Below are 23,750 nucleotides of genomic sequence, written 5' to 3'. Positions count from 1 at the left end.
ACCAGGGCTACATCCGGGATTTTGGATCAGGGGGGGGCGAATTGGGAAAATAAAAAATGTAGGAGGGGCGAAATCATCAGAATTATAGCAGTACAAATGAATTTGTCAGATCCTAGGAAACTGTGCCCAGAGGGGGCGTATTACCCCCCTCGCCCCCCCTCAATGCAGCCCTGGATACCGAGTATGGTAGTCAAGAGTGTTTAATAGCCATTGTAGCTCGGTTTCTACCCTGTATGAATGCTCAAGTGGTAGTATTCAGTGGCCATATTTGTGTGCCATATTTGTGTGCTGGTGCGTATTGCTTGTGCCAGATTATGACTAATATAGGATCACTCCAGGTAACTTATAAAATGAAAGCACCGCGGGTGCTGATGCCTCGGTGGATGTCAAAGTTACATAACATAAAGTATACTAGCTATTAACACACATGCATGATATCATATGTATTAATTTTGCTGCATGCAGGGAAAGTCACAGAGCGGGATATGATCAATAATGATTATTAGTAAAAAGGATGCCAAAAGTACAAGTATATACAAAGTCTAAGACTAATGGCTGCACCAGTAGAGCCTTGCAGCTCTTTTCTCACTTTTGCAGCTACCATGTAGCTAGCGTTCTAGTGCAGAGGTAACTACTATGTAGAATAGCAACACTCCATGGACAACATTTGCTACGCACTCTTCTGAAGGCTGCAATGGCATTCCAAGTAAGTAAAACTAGACATAACTCGGGAACGAAGCATTATTTTGAAAATCCACGAATTAAGATCCAAAAAAAACATTACTAGAAGCCTATAGAAACTCTTTCTTGCACTTCATTGATCCTTGAGCAGCTGTAGCAGTCTACACAGGCAGACACTGACACACAGACAAATACACTACCGTATACCTCGCTTGCGCTGGTGCACCGATCCATCAAACACTATGCCAATCGTAATAATCCTAATGTTACATGAATACTGTACATAAGTGCCTTATTTCCAGTTGACCATGTTATTGTCCCCCTCCCACTGCTCAGGCAGGAGGGATGGAGACTGGAGCATGAGAACCCGCAAGACCCAACCACACCTATCATCTTCAAGGGTGTGATTTTCAACGAAATGAAAGGAGTGTTTGTAAGTGTATATTAATACACTGCACACCCCAGCATACACTCTATATATAGTTAATAGCTAAATTCAGTTCGTGTAGACTCCCACACTACATCTACTAATTATAATTGACAATCAAGGGATTTTTATAATTATCACTGTGTTCACAGATTGTCAGTAAAGTATGCATAGTTGTCAGCATTGTTAACAGCCTTTGCTGGATTATCGATGGCCAATTTCTTGCAACCCGTCCTACCATATTCATATAGTCTTCGGTCCTGGCTGATGCATGTGTCATTTCGTGTACGATTGTCTCATATTTGTCCTCAAAACCTGATGTATAGTAGACCTTACAAAGTACAATATAGAGTGTTCCGTCAAATCTGTATGCATAGTCGTAAGGACCACATGCGCTTTGGACACTCAAGCCATTGTAAAGAGTGAAAGAGTACACTTGCATATCGTTTGTACAATCTTGAAGCACAGATTTAACATAACCTGAGTAATTAATCGTACCAAACCAAGTAGTATATCTATTTGTATTGAACACTGCCAAATCGGTGGCATTCAACATTACCTGGAAGGCCTTGGTGTACACGTTTGTAGCATCTTTCTTCATTACATCGGTCCAAGTACCTCCAAATTTTGGGTTTTTCATTGCCTTTGTATTAAATACTGAAAAATCGACTACTTTCTGTTTCACATCTTTCCTACGATTGGTCTCCCCGATTGTTAGATGTGGCTGCTTGTCACCGACAGTTAGCATGAGACGATTGGTGTTGGATACAAGCAGCTGTGTTACTGGGCCCACATCCAGAGAGCTAGCAAATGTAAGAGTTGTGCTCAGCTTGACAAGATAGGTGCCAGCCTCGTAGAAGCCGTAGGCATTGGATAGAGTTGCAGTCAATGAGATGGAAGAATTTGCACGGATTTTATTATATTCATCTTTCTGTGTAGGTCCCCTTCTGAACATTAGTCCATCGTATGGTAGTACAGAGCCTTTGTTTGTTGTCACGGTGAAGATGTTAGCCCTTAGTCCCTCGAGTGGTGTGAATCTTTTGAGGATGAAGTAATCTACTGGATGGTTGTTAGTGAGGGTCACCTCTACAATGACCTCATCTCCCAGCTTGAAGACTGGCTTGTTGGTGATGGTGGCAGTGAAGGGACCAGCGGACAGAGCCCCACTTACACAGAGTGACAGCAGGAGAGAGACAGCAAACTTCATTTTTGTCTTCTTTGATTCCAATAATTTTGATGATTTTGATGATTTTGATATTGCTTTTATATAGGCTGTCTTGTGGCTATTACCTCGGGTTACCTCATTGCTACGTATCCCAGTCCCGTGGGTATAGTAGTCAGTGTATATTTTCTCCTATACAACTTTCATATTGTCTGTCCTTTGTGCTAGGCAAGGGTTATTGCTACCTATCCCACTCCCATGCATGAGTATATAATAGTCAGCGTATATTTTCCCCTACTATATACACACAATTTTATTGTTGTCTGTCCTTTGTGTTAGGCAGGCAATGAAAGGGTTGTAATACCGAGTATGGTGGTCAGAGTGTACAATAGCCATTGTGCCTTTATTGGGTGTGTAGCAGGCCTATAGCTCGGTTTCTATCCTGCATGCATGAATGCTCAAGTGGCAGTATTCAGTAGCCATATTTGTGTGCTGGTGCGTATTGCTTGTGCCAGATCATGCGCTTGTCCTCCCCTCATACTAGTTGGCCTGCAAAAATTATTCACAGCTGTCCATTACCCCCCCTCCCCCTCCCCCCCTCCCTCTCTCTCTCTACAGGCTTCGAATTCCCCGGAAAGTGTGTTTGTGCAAGCTCTCCAGAACAAGATCCTCCCAGGTCACACCTGCTCCCACATCAGCAGAGGCTGGCCCAACGACATCCTCAACCTCACATGTAGTAAGCTAGCTGAATCATGATAATCTTGTGTTCTCTGGCCAAAGTGCACGCGTGCAGTGGGAGTCCCTGAGGCAGTTCCACTCCTCTCACTACCATCCCACCAATGCCCTCGAGCTCTTTTTCACATACCGTATGTAAGCTTGTAAGCTTTAGCAGAAATTTGGTTATAGTGGGACACCCATTTGAGATTCGATTGGAAAATGAGACCTAGATCTTTGTTGGACATTGAGTGAGTTACGTTGAGTTACGTTTAGTCCGGCTAGAGTGTATGAGGTTTGGGGTGGAGGGGAGGAGCAGAATTGAATTACTATGCTTTTCATTTCGTTGAAAGGGAGCGACCAGCTTTTGCTCCAACTAGTGATGTCATTGATGTCTGACTGAAGCTTGTTGACATCCTCCACACTATCGATAACCTTGGAGCATTTGGTATCATAAGCAAAAAGGTGCACTTTGTAAAGGTACGTGTAGTGGTTAATTAGTTAAAAATGATATCAGCAAACACACACATGGTCTGCTGTGGTTTGTACCTCCAGCCCACATTTAATTTTATTCATGGCTAATAGTTTACACAACTACAAGTGTTAGTGACGGATTCTTCTTTGTACAATCCTGACTAGACTAGTGTGCATTAATTATTATAAAGGATTTTTATGTTCAGTTGCAATTGCTTTTACAATGAAAGCACCGCAGGTGCTGATACCTCGGTGGAGATGCCAAAGCTACATAACATAAAGCTACTTTTATACACACATTGATATTCATGGATGAATTTTACTGCATGCAAAATCCATCTAAGAGTGGGTAATGATCGACGATGATTGTTGTTAAAAACAATATTGTGGCAGAGAGAGGGTGTGGCATTTAGCGTTTACTGAAAACAGAGGAGGTCGGACATCACTTGAACTTTCACTAATTATGACCTTTTAATGACATTCCAGGCCAAATTGCTTTTCGTTTTTGCTGACTTAGCAGTAGCGTCTACTGTACTTCTGCTAGTCTCTATTTTAGCCGCCCTCTAAAAGTTGGGCGGCCTAATCACGAGTCTATGTTATAGAGGGCGACTGATTTATGAGACAATATTTCTGCACGGTTTTTGTCGCTGAATCTGTTGACAGCTAGTTGTGTTTGGTGTCTGATGGTTACTGGACCTAATCCTATCAGCACATACTAGCTAGATCCGCCTAGATTCAGCCATGTTCTACTGCTGAGTCAGCAAAAACGAAAAGCAATTTGGCCTGGAATGTCATTAAAAGGTCATAATTAGTGAAAGTTCAAGTGATGTCAGACCTCCTCTGTACTGAAAAGGGGCAGAACTGAGACAGAGAAAGCTCCGGATTAATTAAGTACGTGTACATGTACGTGTGTGTCCAAGCTTCATATGGCTACTGCAGGACAAGACTCAGGGTGAGTGAACATGTATAGACTAGCTGGAGTGCCACCTTGTGATTGCATGGAGGGAGGATTATTCCAGTCAGAGCTAGCTGGAATCATGTCCTCAGAAATTGCATGGAGCTCATCAATAGAAGCTCTGCATGTTGTGTTACTCTACTCTAGCCAGTGGACTTATAACTGAGCATACCACAAGAAGTGCTTTAGAGTATATATAAATGGTTTTCGATCATTGTACAAACTTACACACACACACACAATACACATCAGGTTAGTGCCTTGGATTCGCAAGAACCAGGTAAGTATTTGTGCAACACATGCACATTTGCATGTGGTCACTAATAAGATAATGTACATGTACCAGATATTGACTGAGCTAGAGATGATTGTCTTGTGCTAGCAACAATAATTATTATTATAATTATGTTGGTGACCCTATTAGCAATAAGTGCGTGTCTTACTTAAACACATGCAGAGGGTTAGTAGCTGAGTAAGAAGCAATCCCTGCATGCATGCGCATGGGCATGTGTGTCTCAATCAACACTATAGTCTATAGTTCAAAATGCCTGGCCTATAATTATATGCAGTAGTAAATTATTATTTTTATACCAAATTATTGTAACTTCTGGCCATAGGAAATGTGTTGATTCTGTCACCACTCTTCATCTCTCCCAGCATGCTACCTTATGTACACACTCTGACATATATCAGAAATAGTGTAGTCCACTGCATGTAGTCCTAGTCATAATGAGTGAGCGTTGTACAACATGCGGTGTCATAACAGGTTAAAGGTCACAACTTAAATGCACTTGTATGGTATCATGCATGGTACAAAATAATTATTGTAACTTATGCTTGTGTGATGCTCCCAACTATTGTACATGCAGCAGCTGGCCGTGGATCTGTGGGAGGCTGTTAGACATGATGACGCTAGCGAAGTGAGGTCACTGTTGGAGCAGGGGGCCAACCCTAATCACCAACTCTACTGGAGTGAGGAGTGGTGTGATGTGCTTAAGAAGGCTAGACGCCCTCCAGTACATGAAGCATGCCTGATTGGCAACCTGGAGATCACTAGAGCACTCGTTAGTGGTGGAGCTGATATTGATAAAGGTGATGGACTTTTGGGCATGGCTGCATTTCACTGGGCGTGTAGGGGAGGACATATGGAGACTGTGGTGTACTTGTCACATAATGTGAAATGTTGTATTGGTAAGTGTGTGTCAGTCACGTAGTGTTCATAGCTAAAGGATTGAGCCCAACAAGAATGTTTTTATAGACTGTTTAATTTCCTAAATAACACATTACAAAACATGCATGTGTTGATGTACATGTAGATTGTAACATAGATTAACGAAAGAAAGGGATAGGCAACGCCCCACGTGATGCTAGGTAAATGCAGTGTGTGATGTCACACTCTCTGGTTGGAAGCGAGTTGCATGCGCTCAAGAAACTACACAATGATCCCTATATCTGCTTATTTTTCTCATAGGGGGCCTAAAAGATCAATCAGGCATCATGCACACATACACCCAGCACTACTGATAGCTACAGCTGCTATTTTAGTGCCCAGCTTTTTTTTATTCAGCTTGTGTGTGTGTGTGTGTGTTTGAGAATGGTATATACAGAAGTATAGGGGGTGGGATCGGGCTTTCCGACAAATAATTACTGACTCAGCCTAAATTTCGAAACAGCTCAAAGTTATAAATGGGTCATTCCATATCAATTCAACGAAATTTAAAACGTGACGTCTTCAGAATTCCACGAAACTTGGTACATGTGTGAGGAATGGTATGGTAACATATCAGAAAAAATTTTGGGTTTGTAAACAATATGGCTTCTGAGATTGAGTTAATTAAAAAATGCAGAAATTCTCCACTTTTAGAAACTGGCTGCTGTTAGTTAAACTGTAACTTTCTAACCATTAACATTCAAGACTAAGAATGTATATCATGTTGTTGCCTAAGAAATTCCGCATCATTTGGTATGTTGTACGGCTTCACTTAATAAATTTTAGGTATTGCATCTAATTAGTAGCCTTCGAACTCTGACTTCTCAAAAAGCGCTGTTTTTTCCCTGTAATTTTTTGTGTATCATGTTCCTCATACCATTCTCTTGAAGTGTGACAACTTTGGTTTTGGGATTCCAATGGGATCATGAGATATGTTGTGGGATGTAGTGGAGTGGTTTGGGCAATATTTGTGGTTTCAGAGAATAAACAGTCCTTCTTTGTTGTGTAATGACCTAAAACATGTGTGCTAACTTTCCTGAACTTATGTTATCACAAGGAAGAATTCGAACTTTCGGCCGAGTGACATTTTCAGCCGAGGAACTATAAAACGACTGATAGCTAAAACAAGTTTACAGTGACCATACGAGCAGCAAAATAATACTGACACCACGCCAGCTATTTGATATGAGAGAGAGCAGCATCATCTTGAACAATAATTTCTTGTTTTCTCAAACGATTCCAGACACATGCAAACTACACACATCATAAATTATTTGAACCATCTCTAGCTACTGATACAGTATAGTACTGCAGTCAGAAGATGGACACTGAGTAATCTCAGTAGAAACTGAAATGCCACCAGAGAATATTTCGTGATTGGTTTGCATAAAAAAATGGGTGGTTAGCTAGGGTGTTTTCCAAGTAAAACCACACAACTCACTAGTGTGTGTACAATTTCTTTACCCTCACGGGCCATAATGCAGCTTATTCAAGTATCCCAGCCTCAGAAATATATAATTTTATACGTTGCCTACATGATTTTATTCTTTTAAACAATTGATCATCAAATCAAAACAGGTCGAATTTATCCAAAAAGGAGATTAAAGCTGCATCAGAAATACTGACCAAACATTTGGGCTAGGCTTGTTAATGTTTTTAAATGTTAATGCTAATGTTTTATACTGCTCAACTTTTATGAAAATCACCATTGCTACAACTAAAACGTACAATTGTTAGCTTGAACGTAGGTAATGTCGCTCATCAACTTAAAACCTACGATATATTGCTAATTGCAATATTGCCACAACAAAGGGCCTCACACACAGCTTACTTACTAAAGAAAAGTGCACAGTAACAATTGGGAATGCAGAAAGGCTTTGCAACATTTTTTAAGGACTGTTTATTCTCTAAAACCACAAATATTGCCCAAATCACACTACATCCCACAACATATCTCATGATCCCATTGGAATCCCAGAATCAAACTTGTCACACTTCAAGAGAATTGTATAAGGAACATGATACTCAAAAAAGTACAGGAAAAAAACAGCGTTTTTTGAGAAGCCAGACTTCAAAGAACACTAATTAGATGGAATACCCAAACTTTATCGAGTGAAGCCATACAACATGCCAAATGATGCGGAATTTCTTAGGCAACAAGATGATATACATTCTTAGTCTTGAATGTTAATGGTTAGAAAGTTACAGTTTAACTAACAGCAGCCAGTTTCTAAAAGTGGGGAAATTCTGCATTTTTTAATTAACTTAATCTCAGAAGCCATATTGTTTACAAACCCAACATTTTTTCTGAGATGTTATCATACCATTCCTCACACATGTACCAAGTTTCGTGCAATTCTGAAGACGTCACGTTTTAAATTTCGTTGAATTGATATGGAATGACCCAAATGCAATTCGATCTGTATCTAGGTTATTTTGCATATAGTCTATCAGTGTGTCTACATTATTTTGGGAAGCTTTTCAGTAATAGTTAATTAATACTGAATGTGTATTTATTATCATAATTTACTTCATTTTGACAAACCATTTTAGTTATGTTGTATTACTGTTTGCATGTCACCACTTCTCTGAGGTCATATCACCACATACAGATGTGAGGAACAAGTGGGACCAAGCACCACTGCACAGGGCTTGTGTGGGAGGAAGTAAACAAGTTGTACAGCACTTAGTAAAGGAGTGCAAGGTTGATGTTGGTGAGTCATTTCTGTTAGTGGGTACCGTTTCATTAGATCCTCTGATTGGAAATGTAAACAACCCGTGAATTAATCTGTGTACCTGTATGTATCATCATGTAGTCATAATTATAATTATAGTTACTGTAATACAATACATACGTGATACTATAATAGACATCCTGTACTCAATAATTATCTGATTGTGCTGATTGTGCATGCATGGTATAATGGTCAATGCTGTCAGTACTACTACAAGATCTCTGTCCCTTACCTGTCCAGACGTGACTGATGTTGGTGGCAACACTCCTCTTGACTTGACAAAACTGTTTGTTCGCACAAGATCTCTGTCCCTCACCTGTCCAGATGTGACTGATGACCTGGCAGTACGGAGTGGTCACACTGAAATTGTTGACTATCTCCAGTCTCTGAAGCCCTCCACTCCTGAACCAGGTATGTGTCACTAGAAATCCCATACCTAATTTCCACAAACAGTAGTGTATCCTTGATCACTAATTATAAGACATGCCATTTCCATTGATACCTTAACTTTAATGGTTGTGGTACAATTACGTGTTTTGTATAGACCTAGTCTTGGTTCAAGGCCGATTAAAATACGGCCTGGTACCTATTGCAGGGGTGATAGTGCGCATGCGCTTCAAATTACTCAGAATAATTATGGGTAATCGTACTACGAACGTAAAACCTTAGTAAATTTATAGTCCGTTTACTAAGAACATGTTCCGTAATACTTTATCTCTATGACTGAGTTCTGTGAAGCTGTGGCTTATGCCGTCTATTGCGTTGGTCTAGTTTTAAGACAGAAGAGGCTCTCATCTACGTCTAGGATGGTCCTATAGCCGGGTTGTCTTCGCAAGTAGCAGTTTGAGGCACCATACACTTCCCATAGCCTGTACAGATCCAAGGTAAGACATCCTGACCATACAACCGTCATAGAGGTAGATGAGAGCCTCTTCTGGCTTCAGACTAGTGTGAAAGCCTTCTGGAACAATGCAATAGAGAGCTAAGCTGATGTACAAAGATAGAAAATAGATGAGAGAAAGAAAAAGGGGATTCCCCAGATTCTGGAGAATAAACTAACGCATGCGCACCATCACCTCTGCAATCTCAGGTATATTAAGGACTAGGACCTTCAATTATTGCTGAATCAGCTAAAACGCAGCCACGCCCACGATTTTTAATATGTTTTGTGTGTAAAAATTTTGTGCAGCTACTTATCTTTTTTAGTTCTAAAAACGGTGTTCTAAACCTTCCTTTTAGCTCTTAATTCTTAGTGTAGTAGGTAGTTCAAAGGCTTAAGCAGACATATCCGCTGGGAGAGAGCATCATGTTCTATTTAGAGTAAGTTATTAGCCTATAAAAATAAAAATGTCACTTATTGTCAGCTGTAAGACTAAGTTTTGTGCAAAATCTCACCTTTGGCCAAAGAAGTGGCTCTCTCCCAGCAGATATGTCTGCTTAAGCCTTTGAACTACCTACTACACTAAGAATTAAGAGCTAAAAGGAAGGTTTAGAACACCGTTTTTAGAACTAAAAAAGATCAGTAGCTGCACAAACTTTTTACACACAAAACATATTAAAAATCGTGGGCGTGGCTGCGTTTTAGCTGATTCAGCAATAATTGAAGGTCCCAGTCCTTAATATACCTGAGATAGGTACCAGGCCGTATTTTAATCGGCCTAGAATCGAGGCTAGTATAGACCCTAATACCACCTGAGTGGAATGTGGAATGTTAGACAAACCATAATCAGGAGTTCATTATGATGAGTATCCAACTCCCATGCACATTCCTATAAATACATCACTAAAATCTATTTGCGTTGAGTTCGGCCCCGGAAGTTATGTGGTCAATTATGGCTTCATTTATGTTTTATATGGTTGACATGTATGCCAGGGATTTCTACATGGTTAACTTTTAGCTGGTTGGAGCTTACCAGGTGTTCAGGAATATAAGCCAGCTTCGGACAAAATGTTAGCTCCTAGGTCTAAGAGTAGCTTGACCGTAACATTGCATGTGTAATGAAGTGACTGTTATATTGTCATATCCTCCTCACAGGTAATGCAGTGACTCCACTAGCCACTCCACACACAACCACTCAGTCAGGTAGCAGATACTATGCATTGGTTTGTAGTTTTTTTGTAAATTTGTTACAGTACTGTACATTTTATAGAGGAATTGATGTCACTTAATTAACTGTCAATGTATTATGTTTTATCTGTACAGTTCAACAACGTGAGACGACAGCGACTGCAGCTCAGTTGAGTAGCGAGTGCTCGGATGAAGCTCTTTTCCAGTTGTCTACTGAGATTGCTGGATACAACAAATTCAAGCACACGCTGGACCTGAGTCGTGCTGACATAGACGAAATCGATAATGATCTGCGAAACTTCTACAGTACACAAGGAAAATTTTACGCTGCTCTACGGAAATGGAAGAATAAAAGCATCGATTTTGACAATCCATCGAAACCGGCAGCTACTTATGGTCGATTAGTGGAAATTTCTACAAAGATTGAGGACGGAGAGGCAGTTCGCAGCATTCACAAGGCCTGTGTGGAGCATACCAGTGAGTTCACCTAATTGACGGACACTTTGATAATTAGTTTCGTGAGCTTAATTCGTAGTCAAATAAGCCCATACTAGCAAATTTAACCATAGAGTGTAGTTGCTGACTCTTGTGTCTCCCTCCTTCCTCATGCAGGACTGGAGGTCATGGATCAGTCAACACCATCAGACACTACCAACACTTATAGACTCTAGATAACTATAGTTTAATTATGCTCTTGTTCATTTAACCACTTTTCATGTAATTTTTAATGATGTGAAAAAAGTTTTATTCATAATAATAGTTTCCATGGTGATCAATTGTTTCCTTGGTAACAGGCACCGAATAGTTAATTTGTCTCAGCATCCATACATCACTCTTAGTGGTTTGCTTAGTTAATGATCTTTACCACTTTTCATGTAATAATTTAACGTAATTAAACAGTAGTAATTAATTATGAGTGGGATAAACAATTAAATTTTGTCATGTATATAATTATTATTATGAATGCATATATACTATGTGCATGCATGGTGTTCAGTATTGTTACGTAGTTGCATTCAAATGCTGTTAGCCAATGTGTGTTGAAAACTCGGAGACATGCCCCTGGGAGATCATCTCCAGTTCATTAACGAGAAGGCCTTGACTGGCTTTGAGCTGGGATTACAGAGTGTGGAAGTACCCCTCGAGCAGAGATGGACACAACCTGTGAGATGAAGTATCTGTTTACGCTATCTACATCTGTGATGTGTCAGGGTGTCATAGGATTTTGAAGTAGAGGGGGGGGAGATTAAGGCATGCCTTTTGAAAAGTAACCAGAAAATGTTTCTGTTATTTCATACCGGGAGGGTATGTAACATTGCCAGCTGTGGTTACTCCCGGTATGTAAATGTAGACTGTCAGTATATATACTTCACTCTCTGTTTATAAATGTATGTCTGTAATTTGAAAAGCTATAACAATGCTAATTTAGTGTTGCACCATACCTGGCTGCGAAGGAACTCGGTTTCAAACAGCTCAGACCCAAGCAAGAGCTAGCTAGCTAGCTGCGAATGAAAATGTTTTGTACATGCATGTGACTTTGGTTAATGTAAACGAATATCTTGCACGTGACTACATTCCTCAGTGCCACAGAATCACTGCAATAGTAACTTCTGGCATATTGTTTAGGAATGGTCTAGTTAAAATTAATCTCTAGACAAAAATAACCACGGTTTAGCCCTAATGCCTAATGTGGGTATTGAATTGAAGATTGAAAATAGCGAATTTGTAGCATGTACATGTATTCTCATCAATACTGTACAGCTATGACAACAGTACTCTGGACACTGTGTTCTTTGTTGGTCTCCTAGGAGGAAGCTGATCGAGTGGAGGAGATTGTGATGAAGACCCTCGAGACAGTAGCCATGTAAGCACACCCATGCAGTATAGTAATGGTGGACTGTGTTACCTAGCTTGGTTTGTACAGGGAAGGTTTCCATGAGGACAGAGTGAGGTCAGTGCTACATCAGGTAGAGCTGAGCGTCAAACACCAGAGCAGTAGCTTTGGTCTTGGACTCATCACTGTGAGTGTGTGTTTGTGTAGATGTGGGTGGGGGGCCTAGGAGGACTGATGTGTGCGTATGTATATTCAGTTTCTCATGGAGTATGTGTTGTTGCTACAGTCTGTGATGTCACCATGGATACGTATACACGGAGGTGATTCAATCAGTATGACCAAGATCAATGAACACGTTGAGAGGTTTAAGGTATCCCCACTAACAACCCACTATTAATTAAATGGCTGCTGCCCTCTACAGGAGAACTTGAAGACAGCGGGCTACTTGCAGGAGAAAATCAAGCAACACTATCTTAACAACAACCATCGTCTCACATTGATCATGTCCCCACAAGTACGTTAGTACACATGGTTCAACTGTAATGACCTTTGTACCTCCCTACGCAGGCTGAGTATGAGGAGCAGCTGGGGGCAGAGGAACGGCAGAAGTTATAAAACTCCCGATAGTTTAAAATGTTCTATCATTAGACAGATCCATTGAGAAGGCTACAAGAGTTGAGTCTTCTATAATATTTGTAGCAACTTATTTTCACAGCATAATTATCTCGTGCGTGCGCAGCGCACAGCAAGGGTACAGTGATTGGTGTGTGTGCATGTGTAACTTCTCATCTGTCCTCTCGTGTCACACCCCTGAAATCGATTCATACCCCTTCCTTGAAATCACGTGAGACCCCCCCCCGTGTCGCACCCCTGAAGACCCCTCGTTGTCACACCCCTGAAATCGATTCTGTGATGTCTTGAACATTCATGCCCTTGCAGGACATAACTTGAATAGACTATATCAGGTGTTAGTTGTAAACTGTGTCTACTGTACTTATGATGTAACGTCTGTATTTTATATTTATACATATTCTAGTCTAGAATATTCCTTGAGTTATCGTTTTTTATAAATACCTGTGTTGTTTATCATGATCGAATCAGAGTTCTTTATTATTCAATTATTCAAGTCCATCTACGATATTACAACTGGCGACGAGGATTGTGGATTAACAAATTCTGTGTGTGTGCGCGTGTGGAATCAAAGGATTGTGATATGTCTACTGCTTCTTATATATAGGCAACCCTATATGCTAAATACAAGTCCCTCTACCACACTTCCCCCCCTCCTCACACTCATTCCTTGGTAGCTAAACGTGGAAGGTTCATTTAACGGTACATTTAACAGTCACGTTAAGTTAAGAGTGAGGAACTTTTGATCAGAGCAAAAGCTTCCTTTGGTAGTTATTAATGTTCCCAGTGCATGGTTAGACGCTTTCAGCTGCATGGTAGCTGTAGCATACCGGTACCGTATATGCTTAATCAGGAGCCGCGGCTACTAAATGTTTCATTTTGCTGGAAGAGGAGGCTACAATTCAAGAGAGGCCACTGTTCAAGAGCGGCGTTTATTAGCTCCAGATAATTGATTTGTCATCAAAAGTTGTTTTCACCTGCATAAACTTGAACTCTGCCATGAGAAAGTCTTTGTGAAGCACTAACAAGCTGCTACTTGTAGCTACGTACATGTAGCTAGCTAGCTGCTAGTAATAAATTTTTTGCTGCCACGTGCAGAAATGCTAGAGTCAAAGTTCACTGAGGCTACTATTTGAGAGCGGCTACTAAATGTTTCATTTTGCTAGCAAGGGAGGCTACTATTTGAGTGCGGCCTTTATACAAGAGCGGCCTCTGATCGAGCATATACGGTACATATATTCCCCCAGTGTTGTGATTGTGCTCCCTGAGGGGTTGAAACACCCTAACATGTTCTGGAAACCTACTACGAGTTATGCAGATGGTAGGTGGGAGGGGCTTGTTAATTTTTTGCTGAATTGGCACAGTGATCTCTAAAGGATGTCTCAGAACAAGTTTGGTCCAGGCTATGGGCCTAGCTACGGCTCCTCTCAAGCTGATGAGTCAATGGAGGCACAGTGGATGGATTATGACACCTTTGAGGACGTAAATCTCCATCCTGATCGTACATAATTATTAAAATTGTATATCCCCGTACACACATGCAGGGAGGGACCTCTATAGCTACGGACATGTCCCAGACAGACAGAGCAGTTCATGTCAATTTCTTTAATGGTACAATATAATTATAGTTGACATTAATAATTTGAACATTGGAACATACATAGTACATGTTTACCTTTGATGGTGTTGGTTATATGTATGATAATTCCATTTCTGCAGATTTTGATGATATTTTCAATGACGAAAACTTGGACTGAGCTAATAAAACTAGTATATACACGTACGCGCATAGACAATGCTTCTTCACATTCATTTCTGTACGTTATCAAATCACAATTATATAGTGCATTTGTGAATTGTGTTAATGATTTTTAAAACTGATCAGCTACCATGTACCACTATTGAAAGACCTATAAATGTACAGTGATCATAAAAGAAATAGTTATGTAGTATACATGATGCTACAGTACTAAGCAGTGCTTTCGTCTGTCTCTGGGTCATGGTCACCAATGGGAACCAACAAATTGTCTTTAGACATCAAGTTGTACTTAGTCACATAGCAAGTGAATCGTCTGCAGAGATGGGTCTTGCCTTCAAATTCATCAAAGATGTCGCGATGGTGGAAGTAAGCGTGGGAGAAGATACGATAGATACGTCGTGAGACAGAACTGAGCCATCGCACAGAGCTCTCCTTCACTTCAACTCGACTGGGGAAATACTTGTTGCTATTCAATAGAGACGCAGCCCCGTGCAGTGTGTGAAGTGTGTAGTCGAGGGCCGAACACTCCTTCGGTTCTTTGTGAGCCGCACACAGAAAAATCCACTGCTCTGTAGCCGTCATCTGAACGCACACTTTCGGGTCACACTCCTCCTGTAGCTTGACCGCTATACAGTTTAGCTCATTACAGAATTGCCTCAGGTGTTCGTACTTCCAGGTGGTTTCATCTTGGCTAGAGGGGGGTTCTAGAATGGCATCGACGTTTGAGGGGTCGGCCCGAATCAGCTGCTGAATGTATTGCTGGACTGCATAGGAAACAGAATTATCAATTAATAATCTAGTATATATACATAATTCACCTGCTAACACTGTTTCCATATCCTCAAAGTCTTGATCAGGCCAGCTGTACATGTCCTTGGCCGACATTCCTCTCCTGTTTCTTCTCACTATCTTCTTATCAGTCTCCATTACAGCTAGCGGTACCTTGTATCTTGTTTGTGTAGCTTTATAAATAGCTTCACTGTGAACATGAACGCAGTCTCATCAATAGTGTGAGACCACGCCCCCTAAAATATTGAGGGCGTGGTCGCTGAGTGAGTCTCAGCCTTGGGGGTGGGGCTAATGCATCAGAAGAAGATGACAGCATGATATGAATAGAAAACAGCATGGATAGAAAAGAGGAATATAATTATGATAATGATATGACAGAGTACTAGCCAGTCCACCCAAATAATAGTCTATAGGCCATTTCCACAGTGTCTTGTGCCACATTCTCTTGATAGCACACGTACAGCTCTGTCCTGTTCTCTCCTTCACCAAACAATCGGCTATATATAATAATGCATGAGCAACACTGTTAAACACACACTTCAGCTAATCCTCATCCCTTACCCGACCACCCAGTAGTTGAGCAGGGGAGAGCTCTTGTGTTTCTCCACACTGTGTATGCCACACTGCACCAGGATACCGTGCTCCACCACTGAGCTAGCTCGAGGAGAAAACGGGGATATCGCTGGCTTTTTCTCGTTATTTGTGTCCTCTTCCTCCCATTCATCATCAGATTCGGAGTCACTTTCCACACATGTCACACCTGCCTCCACACGCCCCCACAGTGCCTGTCGGAGGGTGAGGCTTGTCTCTCGGAAAGTGTGTAAAAGTTCAGAGTGTACTGGACCGGGTTGAGAGTGGGTGGGGCATAACATGACCCCTCGGCCAGGGGTCAGGTGCACATAATGGAGTAGAATGTTGTCAGCCCCGGATGTTAGCCTGAAAGGAGGAAAATATCAATGTTTCAGCTATCCTAATCATCATGAGGAAAACTGTTACAATCAACAAGAAACTAAATTGATGTGTATGACTGTGCGATATCAGCTTCATACATGTATAAAATACTGCACTCTTAGAATCTACTCACATGTATGGCGGTCTAGGCACCACTCCCTTTGTCACAAGGATCTCCACCGGTTGACTCTTCTTCCTCTTCCCAGATATTAGGCTCTGCGTCCTACGATGAATAATAGGGGAGGACTTGGTGGTGGGGTCGTCAGAGTCTGAGCTGTCAGCAGCAATCAGTCGAATATGGGGTAAGAGTGGACTGGACAGGTTCGATGGTTCAGAGGTCTTTCTTTGTCGAGAGGGGACGGTCGGTGGTAGGGGGGCGAGCGAAAGAGAGGATCGACGGGTGAACTTCGAGGCCAGGGCAATATCAGCAGTGGTGAGACTGGGCAGGGGAGTGGACGGCAGACCCCTGCATAATTGGATGTATATACATGTAGATTACTACTACAAAGATTGAAGTCCGTACGTACAGTATATGAAGGTGAACTCTCTAATTTTAAGTTGCAAATAACAATTGAATTCAACACCTTTACAACTGGTACACTCATATAATTATGTGTACATCTTCCTTTTAGCAATTCATGTCTGATGTTACAGTAAAATACATATATCACCGAGACAGAAGCTCCTACATGTATACTGAGGCATGGGCTTCGCAGGACATTAGCCTAATAATAATTGTACAAATACTATGTAGCTAGACGACTTACTTTTCCTCGCACTCTGAGAGGAGGTGCTCTGTGCGTAGTTCCATAATGAGTGAGCGTGCTTGGTCAACGTAGACAGCGTCCACAGGGGGAGGGGTATGAGAGGGGAAGGGGGTGGTGGCCTCCATCAGTACACACACAAACATATTCTCCAGACCGACTAGCAAAGCAAAGTGATTCTGTTTGGAGGCTGGGTCCACACAACTTTTCAATCGAGACAGAAATACCTGCAGAATGTGTACAGTATCATCACTACAAGTACAAGTACGATGATAATGTACTCTATAGTCAACAAGATGCTCAGTAGAGCATTCACCCCGTGGGTTGACATAAGGACACAATAACTTTTTACTGTAATGACCTTAACATTATGGGGAATGATCGTGAATCTATAAAGGATTGATCAGAAAACAGTGTTTTTTGTCGCTTTCGAAGATTGCGCCTACAAGTTTTCACTATATAAGTATGTAGCCCATTATTTTTCAACCACTGTCTCATTGGCAGTTAAAGTAGTCTATGAAAGTGTCTAGTTCGCTCAAATAGCTCATTTTGTGTCCACACACACAAACCGACAACACTCCAATCACTCTACCCCTGCTGCTGTGCGCTGTGCATCGCACAGGGTAATAATCATAACAGCCTGACAATGGAGTCTATATCGACTCACTTGCTTCCAGATGACAAGTTGACTGATACTATCTGAGGCTGTCAGCTCTAGCAGTCGGTAGGCGTTGGCCACTTCCACAATATCCTTTTGGTCCAGGTAGCCAAGGTGACTGCATGCCAGGGCACCCTATGTGCATGACATAAGGGAAAACATTTTCTAATCTTTTCATAATAACGTACGTATTATGCAGAATAAATATCAAAACATGAAATTCTAACAATAAGTTTTTCGTGTACTGACAACAACTGTACAGGACATTATGGCCCTAGCTATGAGGAAAGCTATCGTTCTAATCTACACTCACCTTGTAAAATAGACAAGAGCCGAGTACAAAGAATGGTCTCCTCTGGTGGAATACCTCGGGCCTGTTGCTATGGTTAGCAGAGTCTAGACCACTCAAGGCAGTACTCAGACGAACCTATAGTAGCAAGGTCAGCAGTGGTTTAACAATCTGGTAGGAAACTGCTACCTTGACGTCTGCTGGTAGTTTCAATTGAGGCACTACCATTAGGAGGGGGTGGGCAAAGTCAGATATGGTGGGTGTGGTCACAGAGTCAAATATCAATGCCAGGAGGTGGTCCAGTGACCAATGTGCAGAGGATATTGTGAAGCCACTGTATGAGGGGAGGGAGGGTTCATAGAAAATACACACAGTGTCAGTAGGGTTTCTTTCGGATTTGTGCACAGTGGGTGAAAATGTGGGTTCCAAATATTAAGCAGGTGATTGAAAATATCAAGCGGGTGGTTGACAGGTGCAAGAAGGAAATTTACTTGCTCCAGGTGCACTGAAATAAACCCTGAACTGTAGATCGACTTACTTGGGCACAGATCCATACAGTAGCTCCACTATCGAGGAGACCTTCTCTGCCAGCAGCTGCACTTGATACGGGGTGACTCTGTAAACAATGAAAGGCCGCAGTAAGGCTGTACTTTTATATTGGTACACTGACTGACATTTTGGCAGGTAGTGCCAGTAGCAGCAGCTCCTGACTGTACTTGATGTAGCCGAGATGGAACAGCTTACCCTCAACAGTCACGGTCGAGCTGTATTGCATACAGTCAGCACTATATATTTACCATGGGTTATGTTGGCCTACCAGAAGCTCTTGGAGGCAGTAATCTCCCCGAGGAGGTCGGCAAGAGTGAGAAAAAGTCCCCTGACTTGCACCAGACTGTCCCGCTCACCACCCCTAGGCCACTGGTACAGTATGTCCTGTAGTGCAGTTATGTGATATCAAAAGCAACCACACATTAAAATTGAAAATATCCTACTAGTGTACATGTCCAGTACAACATCGTTATAACACTCACACTTCCTGGAGGGTCATCTTCTTGTGTGTCGAGTGTGAGGTAGAGGAGGAGGGAGGTGTGAGGGTGTGAGGGGTGTGAGTGTAAACGGACCACGTCCTTCACGCCACTCACTAGCCTCACAAGACCACCAGCCGAGGGACTAGCTGACGGAGGGAGGGAGGAGCGAGGACGCTGGTATCCCTTCTCAAGTAAGAACAGAATCTGAAGGGAATGCGATGCATGTACAGATATCATAGTAATGGCTACTTCATTACCTTGCCAGAGAGACCTCCCAATACAGTGTCAATGTTGTCAACGTTGATGCGATGGCTCTCCACAAAATGAATAGTGTCTCCTACAAACACACACACACACAGAGGTGAATGAATAGCGAGATACAAAGAAAGAAGGATTACCTGAGAAGAACTGCTGAGTGACTGCTGCAGGGGACCCAGGGACAACCCCTCTAATTAGGACAGGCTGCGATAAATCCGAAGTTGACGGATACTTTGGATACTTGAGAGAGAAGGTTGACCCAAACTTGCCCTTTGAGAGTGATCGCGATGGTACAATACCAAGTCTTTCCAGCGAACATCGAGTTAGACCAGCCCCCAGCCCAAACTGAGAGAGGTCAAGGGTGACTCGAGTCATAGCGGAACCTCTGCGGCCTCTGCCAGAGATTGAGTGGGTGGGAGTGAGGGGTATTCCTCCTGAGCCGTAGAGGGTGGTCTCTGGTAGCACAGTGTTGGGTGTGGAGGGGGGAGTCGATTCACTTTCAGAGAAACTGGGCAGAGATTGGATGTGGGTCGTCCCGATAACCTCGTTCAAATCTGTAGCAACACAAGCCAATGACATCTATAGACAGGTGCATTACTATAATAGCACAAAGAGCATGTGCGTTCTTATACCTGACAGGCTGCCGCTCCCTCTCAAAGACTTCTTTTTCTTGAAGGCTCTCTTAATTTTCTTGAGAGAGCTTGTTTTCTTGCGGGAGAAAACAGCTGTCTCTGGTACATGGATAGCCTCCTCAGCTCTGGTCGGCTCGGGGGTGCTCGGATAACGATCCAGTGAAGAGGACTTGGGCCGCATGTGAAGAGACCTCGAGAACCTGGGGTGAGTGAGTAACTATTTACACTCAAGTTATCAAAGTTTACTCCCTACTTTTCTGAGAAGTTCTCGCTGCGAAGGGAGTTAGTGGGAGAGGGAGCATATGGGAGGTCAGAGGTCATAGAGGAGAGACTGGAGCAGCTGGAGTAGCTCCGAGCGAGGGGAGTGTCAACAGTGTTCTGTGGGTCCACGAAAAACACTGACCCAGTGTCAGCGTCCATCTTGTCTGCCCATCGATCATCGTCAATACTGAGACGAATCACAGCCATGATTAGCAATGGTATAGCTACAGCAGGACCTACTTGTAGTTAGTCAAAGGAGGAGTGGATGTCAGAGGAGGTAGGGGAATAAAGTTTTGGTTGCTGCCACTTAGACTGGCTCCCTCACAGCTCACATCCGGGAGAGACACAGACAGACTCTGTCTCCGGAGCTGCAATATGGCAGCCATCATAGGAATCCCCCTCTCTCTCTGTTGTTAGGCCTTGATCGATACGCGATAGTAGAGCTCTACATGCCACACCTTCATACCTGGAGTTGAGTTGTGGGTGGGGAGAGGATTTTCTGAATAATGCACATTTTATTGAAGACTCCTTGGCCCCATTCATTGGATCTGTGCTCCTTGTATATGTACAGGGCTCCTCGAAGTGAAGTGGGCGTGGGGACAAGGCTAGCTTCTTGCTATATAGGCTTTTGCTCTCTCAAAACTCTCATTCATTCATTGCATGCTATCATCCCATGGCCGCCATCAAATGTAAGTTCATGCTTTCTAGTCACTGTATAAGTAAATACACTGTACACACTAATTCAGGTAGACCCACTCAATGCCCATTTATACACACACCTGAACCATGGGGCTAGCTTGATGACCAACGCTGTACCCTTGTTAAATACGCTTGTATTGTGCAGCTCGACGAGAGGCAAAACCTCCTGTGGGCGTGGCACCTCCCAAACCAAAGTAGGTAGTACGTCATCCTCATAATTATATGTACAGACTATTAATTTATACCCCAACTCTATAGGACCTCCACTTTTGTCCTCCCTCACACAAAACTTCCACCATCGTTCAAAAAACCCTTGGCTTTGAAGTCACCCCCCACGAACGAAGGAGACTATGGCCCTCAGCCATCACGAGGGGGGATCTCCCCATCTGTGGGGGGTCCTGAGGAGGGGCTGTCCGAGGCTCAGCAACAGCTGCACAAACTACTAGCCAAGCAATTGGACACATCCACGTCATCATCTGTTGAGAGGTATGTGTACCCCCCTGGGCTAATACATGACGATACTACTCCCCCTTCCTAGTGCATTGAGTCATGTACGTGAGTTCACTCCAGCAGTGGTGTACCGCCCCCTGGCTGACGAGAGGAAGGGTGTGGCCTCACTGACACAGTTTGTGTCCCGGGAAGAGGAGATGGAGTGGGTGGAGTCACTCAGAGGGCTGGGGCTTACACAGCACGAGATAGAGTGAGTGGCAACAACAAATATCTTTGGGGGACAAGTAACGGGAAGGTCTAATTTCAGTGGTTTTAATTAAACTGAGTAACTAAAAGTAATTATTAACCACTATTGATTTAGGCCGTAATTTACCCAAACACTAGAAGCTTGAAGTTGCACGTTGGCTAGCTCTACACGCGACTGTAGATCTGCATAATTATTTGCAGCTGAAGTGATCCTTACCGTCTCTATTATTGCTTGTATAACTGAACACTCATCTGGTTATAATTCATGTCTACAGCTGAGGGTTAGCATTTCAGTACTTTAGTTGTGAGAGCTAAGTTTGGAAGGTCCAATAATCATGTACCAGTGTTCACGATCCTTGTACTGTATTTCACACAGACTGAAGCTAATACAGGCTAATCCCGCCGCTAAGAAGAGGAGGTTAGGGGCAGAGCCTAGTGCTCAGCGGGAGAGGATAAATGCAGTCAACCAGGTACCAGCTGTCTCCAGTGAATGAGTGACATGAGTGTTCATCCCATGCACTGTTGTAGAAAATATCCGAGAGACTAAAAATGATCGAAGAGCCTACTACATACCATGGTGTTAAGCCAATGAGTAGGTGTGTGTATTAGAGTACATTCGCTTTGTCTTCATGTCTTGTCTTGTGTGCAGACATGCTATGGAGGTGGAGAGGAGCTTGTTCAGAGGCTCTGATGGGGGAAATTCCCTCGATCACCTGACTCGAGAAGAGAGGGGTGGTACTCACAAAACGGCATATCCAAAAAGGTGTGTTAATACATTTATTTTCCACTTTAAAACTGTTGTCACTCTCACAGCATTATGCCAGTATCTTCAGAGCAAGAGAGCCCCGCCCACTCTGTGGACCACACACATGTGGCCGAGGGACCCGTACAGCTGCCAATACAAGTCATTGAGAGAAACCGACTCACTGAGGCAGAGATCAGAGCACTACCACGGTTCAGAAACTACCAGCCTGGACCACCCACTAAGGTGATGGTTGGTCACTACTACTAGCAGTATACCGTATTATACTAGAATATTTTGCTGGTGAAAAACCTTTGCGAATGAGCCAAATCAGCAGAAAAATCGACCCTTTGCGATCTAACTATTACGTTCTGGCAAGGATCGTGTGTAATTACCAGTACTAATTTATGTTTTGCGATTTGAATTGATCAACGCTCGCAAAGTTCGCATATGTTTGATGCTCATAGTATTCCGGTATACCCATTTCAGTGCTTCATTTAGAGGGTCATTTAGAGGGGAGCACTCACCCCTGTGGGTACAGTTTCGTCCCTGGAAAGCATTCATCCCCCTCCCACCACAGTCCACTTCGCTCTTTTGTAATTTTAATTTGTCTGGATGAAGACCTGCCTCTAATTAGAGCTGCAAGTTACTAACTACCCTAACAAAAGCCTATGTCTAAAAGCGTCTGTGTATTCCTCTTAAGGAATATTGTGCTTCAGGTGTTGTATCTGAAGAACCTCCACTCGAAGGTGTCAGCTGATGACCTTAGAGCATTATTTGGTGGTGGGCCACAGATCAGACTATTGACAGGGAGAATGAGAGGGCAGGCATTCCTGGAGTTTGATTGTAAGTAAGTACTGTGTGCCCTATAATGCAATTATGTCACATCAACATCCCCTAGAAACAGCTGTGGTCTGTATTAACAAAGTACTAATACAATTCCCATAGTCTGTCTATGAATGAATAGCAAAGGTATTCCACTGCCACAAATATGCAAACTCTGTGCCCCTCCCCTACACACACACACACGTAAACATGTGCAGCTGTTGAGAATGCCTCGGAAGCCCTGGACCAAGTGAACGGCTACAAGATGAGAGACAGACCTGTCATTATTAGCTATGGCCGAACAGACTCCAATGCAAGTAAAGTATTATGATTTTATAGCTCACTCAATTTCATAATTTGTTCGTGTTACTTTTATCCCAACAGAGAGATTACAAAAACATGACAACTGTTGTTACAGACAGACAGCACTACATTGTAAATATTATGATGTTATTGTAATGCAATAAAAATTATTTGCAATTGGGACAATAATTGAAAGTGCTGATGAT

The 23,750-nt window shown here is 42.6% G+C and overlaps 6 protein-coding genes and 2 long non-coding RNA genes across 15 annotated transcripts; 4 read left to right on the top strand and 4 right to left on the bottom strand.

Annotated features, from left to right (window-relative positions):
• The first annotated feature begins 135 nt into the window (after positions 1–135).
• Positions 136–11,198, top strand: LOC135349957 (serine/threonine-protein phosphatase 6 regulatory ankyrin repeat subunit B-like). 3 transcript variants are annotated; one of them, XM_064548637.1, is made up of 10 exons: positions 136–706; positions 1,018–1,114; positions 2,889–4,410; positions 4,666–4,693; positions 5,286–5,604; positions 8,236–8,337; positions 8,599–8,769; positions 10,394–10,441; positions 10,562–10,903; positions 11,039–11,198. In XM_064548637.1, the coding sequence occupies exons 3-10, from the start codon at positions 4,385–4,387 to the stop codon at positions 11,095–11,097; spliced, it is 1,095 nt and encodes a 364-aa protein (XP_064404707.1). In that variant the 5' UTR covers positions 136–706; positions 1,018–1,114; positions 2,889–4,384; the 3' UTR covers positions 11,098–11,198. The 3 variants fall into 3 exon arrangements, with proteins under 3 accessions (XP_064404707.1, XP_064404708.1, XP_064404706.1); XM_064548636.1 differs by having other exon boundaries at positions 147–706; positions 5,283–5,604; XM_064548638.1 differs by lacking the exon at positions 10,394–10,441 and having other exon boundaries at positions 143–706; positions 5,283–5,604.
• Positions 1,119–2,540, bottom strand: LOC135349959 (extracellular protease-like). The gene is given in 2 exon segments (XM_064548640.1): positions 1,119–1,356; positions 1,359–2,540. Coding segments are annotated over 2 exon segments (1,059 nt in total). The 5' UTR covers positions 2,316–2,540; the 3' UTR covers positions 1,119–1,254.
• Positions 11,199–11,281: 83 nt separating the features above from the next.
• On the bottom strand, positions 11,282–11,955 carry LOC135350003 (uncharacterized). The gene is made up of 2 exons (XR_010399064.1): positions 11,869–11,955; positions 11,282–11,588 (listed from the first exon to the last, which is right to left on the bottom strand). It is a non-coding gene; the product is annotated as an uncharacterized LOC135350003 (long non-coding RNA).
• Positions 11,956–11,992: 37 nt separating this feature from the next.
• LOC135349992 (presequence protease, mitochondrial-like) lies at positions 11,993–13,100 on the top strand. The gene is made up of 5 exons (XM_064548682.1): positions 11,993–12,290; positions 12,351–12,447; positions 12,547–12,630; positions 12,682–12,774; positions 12,828–13,100. Exons 1-5 carry the CDS (start codon positions 12,265–12,267, stop codon positions 12,873–12,875), a joined length of 348 nt encoding a protein of 115 aa, XP_064404752.1. The 5' UTR covers positions 11,993–12,264; the 3' UTR covers positions 12,876–13,100.
• A 1,111-nt stretch (positions 13,101–14,211) lies between these two features.
• Positions 14,212–14,771, top strand: LOC135350000 (uncharacterized). The gene is made up of 3 exons (XR_010399060.1): positions 14,212–14,372; positions 14,435–14,501; positions 14,610–14,771. It is a non-coding gene; the product is annotated as an uncharacterized LOC135350000 (long non-coding RNA).
• Positions 14,739–15,679, bottom strand: LOC135349978 (MOB-like protein phocein). The gene is made up of 2 exons (XM_064548661.1): positions 15,468–15,679; positions 14,739–15,413 (listed from the first exon to the last, which is right to left on the bottom strand). Exons 1-2 carry the CDS (start codon positions 15,574–15,576, stop codon positions 14,860–14,862), a joined length of 663 nt encoding a protein of 220 aa, XP_064404731.1. The 5' UTR covers positions 15,577–15,679; the 3' UTR covers positions 14,739–14,859.
• A 77-nt stretch (positions 15,680–15,756) lies between these two features.
• Positions 15,757–20,762, bottom strand: LOC135349920 (protein inturned-like). The gene is made up of 16 exons (XM_064548580.1): positions 20,520–20,762; positions 20,272–20,466; positions 20,019–20,218; positions 19,527–19,940; positions 19,386–19,465; positions 19,132–19,332; positions 18,918–19,033; positions 18,775–18,864; positions 18,639–18,716; positions 18,290–18,434; positions 18,125–18,238; positions 17,821–17,946; positions 17,157–17,380; positions 16,523–16,855; positions 16,000–16,374; positions 15,757–15,935 (listed from the first exon to the last, which is right to left on the bottom strand). Exons 1-16 carry the CDS (start codon positions 20,666–20,668, stop codon positions 15,821–15,823), a joined length of 2,955 nt encoding a protein of 984 aa, XP_064404650.1. The 5' UTR covers positions 20,669–20,762; the 3' UTR covers positions 15,757–15,820.
• A 26-nt stretch (positions 20,763–20,788) lies between these two features.
• On the top strand, positions 20,789–23,733 carry LOC135349955 (RNA-binding protein 41-like). 6 transcript variants are annotated; one of them, XR_010399052.1, is made up of 11 exons: positions 20,790–20,968; positions 21,124–21,172; positions 21,237–21,464; positions 21,517–21,678; positions 22,051–22,144; positions 22,203–22,270; positions 22,324–22,437; positions 22,488–22,662; positions 23,136–23,266; positions 23,460–23,554; positions 23,626–23,733. XR_010399052.1 is itself a non-coding variant. In XM_064548629.1 (11 exons), the coding sequence occupies exons 1-11, from the start codon at positions 20,953–20,955 to the stop codon at positions 23,698–23,700; spliced, it is 1,203 nt and encodes a 400-aa protein (XP_064404699.1). In that variant the 5' UTR covers positions 20,790–20,952; the 3' UTR covers positions 23,701–23,733. The 6 variants fall into 6 exon arrangements, 3 of the variants coding, with proteins under 3 accessions (XP_064404699.1, XP_064404702.1, XP_064404701.1); XM_064548629.1 differs by having other exon boundaries at positions 23,136–23,262; XR_010399053.1 differs by lacking the exon at positions 23,626–23,733 and having other exon boundaries at positions 20,789–20,968; positions 23,120–23,262.
• The last annotated feature ends 17 nt before the right edge of the window (positions 23,734–23,750 follow it).

The sequence above is a fragment of the Halichondria panicea genome, chromosome 16, assembly GCF_963675165.1.
Source record: "Halichondria panicea chromosome 16, odHalPani1.1, whole genome shotgun sequence".
NCBI lineage: Eukaryota > Metazoa > Porifera > Demospongiae > Suberitida > Halichondriidae > Halichondria > Halichondria panicea.
This window is presented reverse-complemented; position numbering and strand designations above follow the sequence as displayed.